The sequence below is a fragment of the Cebus imitator genome, unplaced genomic scaffold, assembly GCF_001604975.1.
Source record: "Cebus imitator isolate Cc_AM_T3 unplaced genomic scaffold, Cebus_imitator-1.0 Scaffold140, whole genome shotgun sequence".
In the NCBI taxonomy this organism is placed as follows: domain Eukaryota; kingdom Metazoa; phylum Chordata; class Mammalia; order Primates; family Cebidae; genus Cebus; species Cebus imitator.
This window is the reverse complement of record NW_016107455.1, coordinates 1946144-1954126: the sequence shown is the minus strand read 5'-3', so window position 1 is coordinate 1954126 and position 7983 is coordinate 1946144. Positions and strand designations below refer to the sequence as shown.

The 7983-nt window shown below is 43.6% G+C and overlaps 1 protein-coding gene across 3 annotated transcripts in view; it reads left to right on the top strand.

The window, feature by feature from the left end:
* The window catches only part of TMIGD1 (transmembrane and immunoglobulin domain containing 1), a 21623-nt gene extending 13976 nt beyond the window's left edge, over window positions 1–7647 (top strand). For 2 of the 3 annotated variants that reach the window (XM_017542033.2, XM_017542034.2), the window contains 3 exons: window positions 4691–4794; window positions 6634–6674; window positions 7168–7647. In XM_017542033.2, the coding sequence (XP_017397522.1) occupies window positions 4691–4794; window positions 6634–6674; window positions 7168–7171 (149 nt within the window). In that variant the 3' untranslated portion in view covers window positions 7172–7647. Of the gene's footprint in view, window positions 1–4690; window positions 4795–6633; window positions 6679–7167 lie in introns of those variants that run through there. The other variant, XM_037743279.1, reaches the window with a different exon arrangement.
* The last annotated feature ends 336 nt before the right edge of the window (window positions 7648–7983 follow it).

The following is a 7983-nucleotide window of genomic DNA, read 5'->3' as shown; positions in this document are numbered from 1 at the left end:
GGAGGCTGAGGCAGGAGAATTACTTGAACCCGGGAGGTGGAGGTTTCAGTGAGCTGAGATGGCGCCATTGCACTCCAGCCTGGGCAACAAGAGCAAAACTCCATCTCAAAACAAACAAACAAACAAAAAAAAAACAAGCCCACAAATATCCTAAGTAACCATGGGATAGAAAAAGCTCTGTGGCTATTTACTTCCCCTAAGGACCACAAAAGCATGGAAGGGTGGGCCTCATGCCCTGCCATCGTAACTGACTACAAACACCACACTTGGAGACCAGGAAATTATATCCCTCCTGGTTAAGAAGAAATCATAATTGTTCTGTGTCACATTAAAAAAAAAATACAGCATATGTGGCAAACAGGATGCCAGCTTAGTACATTGGCTTTCAGGTGGGCAGAAACTTGTTTTGGGTAGGGCTCTTCCAAACCAACTGGTTTTTCTTATTTCTTCTTGCTTAGCTACTTCCCTGGCTGGTGGCATAAGCACTCTGCTGCTGGGGCTCAGGCTAAATGCCAAGATGTTCAGGAGCCCTTTCCTGGCTTCATGTCTCAGTGAGGAAGCTCCTAAATGAGGCCATGCAAAGCTACAAATTATATCACAGATCTTTTCTTGAGCATAAGATTTAGCCCATGTGTTGGGATTATTTAACCATGATGCATAGGGGAGGAAAATATCAGGTATGGTTACAAATGAGAGCATAAAACAGGACAAGGGGAGAGGCGTGGTTATGTAGTTACCCTGGCCAAAGTCTCTTTTTTCTTTTCTTTTTTTTTTTTTTTTTTTTGAGACAGGGTCTCACTCTGCCACCCAGGCTGGAGTGCAGTGGCATAATCATAGCTCACTGCAGCCTCATCCTCCTGGGCTCAAAAAATCTTCCCACCTCAGCCTCCTGAATAGCTGGGACAGGTGCATGCCACCACAACCAGCTAATTAAGAAAATTTTTTTTGTAGAGACGAGGTCTTGACATGTTGACCAGGTTGGTCTTGAACTCCTGGGCTCAAGCAATCTGCCACCTCTGCTTCCCAAAGTGCTGGGGTTACAGGCATGAGCCACCATGCCCAGACCAAAGTAACTTTCAACAGAAATTTGGAATCCAAAGCAAGCCAATGGGTAAGGTAGTTTACTTCAGTTTGTTTATAGAATAAGAGCTGTCACATGTGGCTTCATTTTATCTGGCTTGGTAAAAATATTCCAACCTGTGACTGAATTCTGATTTTTTTCCCTAATTTTCCCACCTTTACTTCCCCTTTGTTTCGACATCTTGCAAATGGAGGGGCTCCCCAGTAAGGTGAGGGCTCTTGGGTGTGTCCCAGAGCTGACTAGTACAGAACCAGGGCTTACCAGAAAAAGGCTCACTGAGCAGTTTCTCCATAGGAGTGGTACGACCCATACCTTCAGGAGAATAATTTTTAGAAACCAGCCAAGACAGGGCAAAGGTTTAATCCATGTAGTCCCCAAAAGTATCCAGAGCAGGAAAATGATAAAAAAGGTAATTACAGGCTGAGTGTGGTGATTCCTGCCTGTAATCCCAGCACTTTGGGAGGGCAAGACAAGAGGATCGCTTGAGCCCAGGAGTTCTAAAACAGCCTGGGCAACATAGTGGGACCCTGTCGCTACAAAAAATAGAAAAATTAGCAGGGTATGGTGGCATGCACTGGTAGTCTCAACCACTCAGGAGGCTGAAGTAGGAAGATCTCTTAAGCCCTAGAGGTCCGAAGCTGCAGTGAACCATGATCACGCCACTGCACTCCAGCCTGGGTGACAGAATGAGACCCTGTCTCCAAAATAATAATAATAATAATTGGTTAGTGTGTTATACAGTTATGGGGACAGAAGAGATAAACCCTATTTCATAATCTTAAGGTATACAGGGACTGGGTTTTGAAATTAAATGTATCTGAAGTCGCTTCTTCCCCTCCTCCCTGGCTTTTGCCCTTCACTTGCTGTCTCATGACCCTGTTTCCTTTCTAATACTTAATCTGTAATATCTGCTTGTTTAATGTCTGTCTCTCTCCTAGAATATGAGCTCCATGAAGGCAGAGGAGGCTTCCACATCTGTCTTATTTTCTGCAGAGCTGAACACAGCGCCTAACACACATTAGTCACTCAGTAAATATTCGTTGACTGTACCTCAATCCACAAACTCAATTGTACAACAAATAGCACATGCTCAATTTCCTTTAAATGCCTAAAATTTTATTTAAGCCATGACTGAAGCTCCTTAGCCTCGTTGGGCAGCATCAGAATCCAGGGGCTTAGACAAGGTTACTTAAAAACCTTTGTTGACCTTAAGCATGTTTAAGAAACAGGATCCTGCCAGGTGCACTGGGTCACGCCTGTAATTGCAACACTTTGGGAGGCTCAGGTGGGAGAATTGTTAGAGGTCCAGAGTTTGAGACCAGCCTGGGCGACATACCCAGACTTCATCTCTTAAAAAAAAACAAAAAAACAAACAAACAAAAAAAACAGTTGGCCAGGCGTGATAGCTCACACCTGTAATCCCAGCACATTGAGAGGCCGAGGCAGGCAGACCACTTGAGGTCAGGAGTTCGAGGCCAGACTGGCCAACATATGGTGAAACCCTGTCTCTACCTAAAATACAAAATTACCCAGGCATGATGGTGCACATCTGTAGTTCCAGCTACTTGGGAGGCGGAGGCAGGAGAATGGCTTGAACCCAGGAGGCAGAGGTTGCAGTGAGCCAAGATCAAGCCATTACACTCCAGCCAGGGCGACAGAGTGAGATTCTGTCTCAAAAAAAAAAAAAAAAATAGGGTCTCACTATGTTGCTCAGGGTAGAGAAGAGTGGCTATTCATAGGTGCAATCATAGGGTGCTATAGCCCTGAACTCATGGGCTTGGGACGTGTAGTCCCACGTAGTTGGGACTACAGGTGTGCCACCCTGCCTGGCTTTTACTTTTACTTTTGAGAGTTTCATTCCATATCATGAATCAAATATATTTAAAAAAAAAACACATTATATGTGCTTTCTGCTACAAAACTTTTGAAAGAATCTTTATAACTTGTCTAGATTTTGAATTTTGTTATAAATAAGTTATTCATTTTGTTCTTGAGGCTTAAACATTATTATGTAACAGTTGGGTTATAGTTGACACCAGGTTGCATTTTATAGATGCTTAAAATTTGATTAATTTTGCTATGTTCTTTTCATATCTTGGGGCCAATCGTTTTTTTCTGGGTCTCAAATATTTTCATAAGCTCTTAGAAAGCCTGCAAACACAGGCACTATGCCTGTAGTGACTGATAAATAAAGTAGCTCTCAGCCAGGTGCGGTGGCTCACACCTGTAATGCCAGCACTTTGGGAGGCCGAGGCAGGCAGATCACCTGAGGTCAGGAGTTCGAGACCAGCCTGGCCAACATGGTGAAACCCCGTCTCTACTAAAAATACAAAAATTAGCTGGGCATGGTATCATGTGCCTGTAATTCCAGCTACTCAGGAGGCTGAGGCAGGAGAATTACTTGAACCCGGGAGGCATAGGTTGCAGCAGTGAGCTGAGATCACATCACTGTACTCCAGCCTGGGCAACAAGAATGAAACTCCATCTCAAAACAAACAAACAAACAAACAAACAAAAACTAGCTCTTGGTTTGCCTGCTGTTCAAAAAATAGAAGAGTGGGCTCTCACTTCCAGGTGGTCGTGGTTGCTGCTGATCTCTTCCTAGTCCAAGTTAGAAGTAGGCCTTCTGTCCTTCCATGACCTTTAGAGAGATGCAGAAACCTTTGCCAAGGTTAGGAAGGCTAATGCTTAGAGTCCTACTTCCCTAGAGGCACTTTGCAGCCACCTGCTATAATGACTTGTTACCTGCTTAGGTACCATCACAGTACAGGTAGGTACAAGGCTCCCCACTGCTTTTGAGGCCCACAGACCTCTCTCTCCTTCTTAATCCAGAAAGCTCTCCACCTTTTCTCTTCTTGCTCTCAAAGCCTTCCTCCCTCTTGTTCCCCACCCTCTGGAATACTTCCCAATATATTCTGAGCTTTTCAAAATGCAGGCAAAACCATTGACTTCAGTCTGCTTCTGCTCTGTGTGTGGCAAAAATTGTGGGTGAAGGAAGCCCAAAATGGTCTACTTGTTTTAGGGGAGTTACTCATTTTACATTATTATTCCACAAAGGAATGGATTCAAAACTTACCTCTGCCATTTACTAGATCTGTGACTTTTTTTTTTTTTGAGAGAGAGAGTCTATCTCTGTCCCTCAGACTAGAGTGCAGTGGTATGACTCTGGCTCACTGCAACCTGTTTCCTGGGATCAAGCAATTTTCCTGCCAGTCTCCCAAGTAGCTGGGACTACAGCACTTGCCACCACACCCAGCTAATTTTTGCATATATTTTTTAGTACAGATGATGGGGTTTCATCATGCTAGGCAGGTTGGTCTTGAACGCCTGACCTCAAGTGATCTGCCCAGCTCAGCCTCCTAAAGTGCTGGAATTATAGGCATGAGCCACCTCGCCCAGCCTAGTTCTGTGACTTTGGACAAGCACTCTAACCTCTTAAAGGCCCTGGTTCCTCACCTGTGAAATGAGAACAATAATACCTACCTTTCTAGATTGTTGGGAAGATTTAATTAAGGGGATGATATATGTAAAGTTCAAGGCACCATGGCTGGGACATATTGGAAGTATATAAATGTTCATTCTTATTTCCTGTGTTTGTATTTCCAACAGATAAAACCATTAGTGTACCAGCAGAGCCCATTATTGCTGCATCTGTTGTGGTCTTTCTGACATTCTGCTTTGGACTGATTGCTAGAAGAAAGAAAATAATGAAGGTATCTAAGTTTTCTGAGCTATTTAGGTAAAAAGCCGTCATCTGAATAAAGGCAGAAAGCTAGAAATACAAGTGACTTCAGTTAGGAACCCTTCTTGGCAAAGTCGAATCTGGTCTTTCTACCACGTGTGCTAAAATACAGTTGCTCAAGGGAATAAAAATTATATGTATATTATGAGTGCAGATTTACAAAGAAGAGAAGTGTACATGGGCAAAGCCTGAACTGAAAATAGCTGTGTTGTCAGGGGTAGGGAATTTGGGGCTGATTTTCCTTCCTATTAAATTTCCCTTTATTGTTGCTATGGTACCTGTGGTATAATAAATAAATATAGAGAGGAACATCTGCTCTAGATTCAGAGATCTGCATGAAAAAGACAGCATTGACTGCTCACCTCTGGACTATGGCCACATGCCCTGGATGCAGTGGGCTGGGGTTTGAATTATAAAGTGGTTATCCTCATTGGTTGGCATAATTCAGAATATGTGCATGCATTGGTTAACGCCATGCATTTGACTCTGCCAGCTAATCCAGTGCCAAAGGAAAGCAAATATGGCAGAAAGCCCTAGGCTGAGTTCATCATTCAGCAAGGGGCATTCTCCTTGGAACACATAGTAACTGGGCAGCCATGTCTCCCAAGAAGCAATTCACTCCACTCCCTATTCCAATCCAGAGCTTTTTTTTTTTTTTGGAGATAGATAGAGTCTTACTCTGTTTCCCAGGCTGGAGTACTGTGCCATAATCACAGCTCACTGTAGCCTCAACTCTTCCTGGGTTCAAGTGATCCTCCCACCTCAGCCTCCCTAGTAACTGGGACCACAAGCATGCACCACCACACCCGGCTAATTTTTGCATTTTTTGTAGAGACAGGGTTTCGCCATGTTGTCCAGGCTGATGTTGAACTCCTGAGCTCAAGCCATCAGTCCACCTCAGCCTCCCAAATTGCTAGGATTACAGGCACGAGTCACCATGCTCAGCCACAAATCATTTTTTTCTTTTTCTTTTCTTTTTTTGAGACAGAGTCTCCCTCTGTCACCCAGGCTGGAGTGCAATGGCACGCTCTTGGCTCACCACAACCTCTGCCTCCCGGGTTCAAGCAATTCTCCTGCCTCAGCCTCCCAAGTAGCTGGGGTTACAGGTGTGCACCACCACACCTGGCTAATTTTTGTATTTTTACTAGAGACCGGGTTTCATCATATTGATCAGGCTGGTCTCGAACCCCTGACCTCGTGATCTGTCTGCCTCAGCCTCCCAAAGTGCTGGAATTATAGGCATGAGCCACTGTGCCTGGCTTCTTTTTTCTTTTTCTTTTTTTTTGAGACAGTCTCACTCTTGTCACCAGGCTGGAGTGCAGTGGCCCGATTTCAGCTCACCACAGCCTCTGCCTCCCGGGTTCAAGCAATTCTCCTGCCCCAGCCTCCCGAGTAGCTGGGATTACAGGCATGAGCCACCATGCCCAGCTAATTTTTGTATTTTTAGTAGAGATGGGGTTTCATCACATTGGCCAGGATGGTCTCGATCTCGACCTTGTGATCTGCCCACTTCAGCCTCCCAAAGTGCTGGGATTACAGGTGTGAGCCACTGTGCCTGGCCTACTTTTTTTTTTTTTTTTTTCGGTAAAAAAATAAATAGTTATCTAAGATCCTGGAAGAATCTTAACTAAGAGTTACATCTTCTCTGCATTTAATAAAAATTACTAGTATGGCCCCCAAAATGACACCTGAGCCAGTGCAGAGGTGGCTATATTTCCACAGCACCTGTCCCTGAGCCATCTTAATGCATTCAAAATATTTCTCCAGGGCCTTAAAAAGCAGGCTAATTTATTGCCATGTTTGCTTTTAGCTCTGCGTGAAGGACAAAGACCCTCACAGGGAAACAGCTCTGTAAGTACTCTAGGTTGGGACCAATGCTTTTTTAATAAGCAGGTGGATAGCAGTGATATGCATCACTCTAGACAAACTCCAGAGATGGGAGGTGCTGGAAGGGGAAGGGGTTCCGAGGAGAACAGAAGGTGGAGGAAAATCTGCCTCCATTTTAGAGGAAGACAGGTTGAAAAGTTCCCTAGAACAGAAAACACCTTTGGTCCTAAGCCTGGTCTCAAGTTTGCCCAATGCTTGTGCAACTGCATTTTATTGCCACACAATGCAAATGCCGTGGTGGAGCCACTGCACCATGCTCCTTTACAACAAGACCAGGAGCCACCTTCATCCTCATACTGCCTTCTCTTTGCAGCTTCATTTAGTGTTTCTAGCATACGTGGAGTGGGTAGCAGGTAACAAGAACAAAGGCATGTTGTCAGGGAGTATGGGTTTTGTTTTGAATTTTTTTTCTTATTACTGTAAGCATCATTATAATTAATTTCTTCGTTCATTTCAGATGAGAAAGATGAGATGCATCGACTACAAAGAGAGAGCTTTACATCAGGACCTCCACAATTTATGTAGTCCCATCTGTATTTATTGCTATTATTAAATTCACTCCTGTCACTTACATTTCATTAATCACTTAACAGTAGTTGGTATGACCAATTTGATATATTTGTGGAACATTTTTATGGAGTGAGCTATTAAGAATGAAAAGTAAGATTTCGTTAAGTCTTTTCTTTGAAGTATACGTTAATTAATTGAGATTTGTTCTAAATAGGTTGTTAGTCATTTACAGTTTAATGTGTTTTTTTCTGGGTAGGAGATACTTTGGTCTCACAAATCAGTGCAAAACCAAAAAAAAAAAAAAAAAAACGGAGGCAACAAACAGAGTAACCAATATTTTAAGTTGCTGAAGAAACACATTAAAAATATCAGTTATGCCAGGTGCCAGGTGTGTTAGCTCCTAAAATCCCAGTGCTTTGGGAGGCCGAGGCAGGCAGATCACTTGAGGCCAGGAACTCAAGACCAACCTGGCCAACATGGTGAAAACCATCTCTACTAAAAAGGCAAACAGCGAGGCTTAGTGGTGTGCACCTGTAATCCCAGCTACTTAGGAGGCTGAGGTAGGAGAATCACTTGAACCTGAGAGGTGGAGGTTGCAGTGAGCTGCGATGGCACCACTGCACACCAACCTGGGCGACAGAGTGAGACTCTGTCTCAAAAATACACAAACAAACAAAACAATCAATTGTAATCTACCTTCACTGTTGTTTCATAGAAAATGTTTTAGGACTAAAGAAAGAAAGAAGTCTATAATCTCGAAATA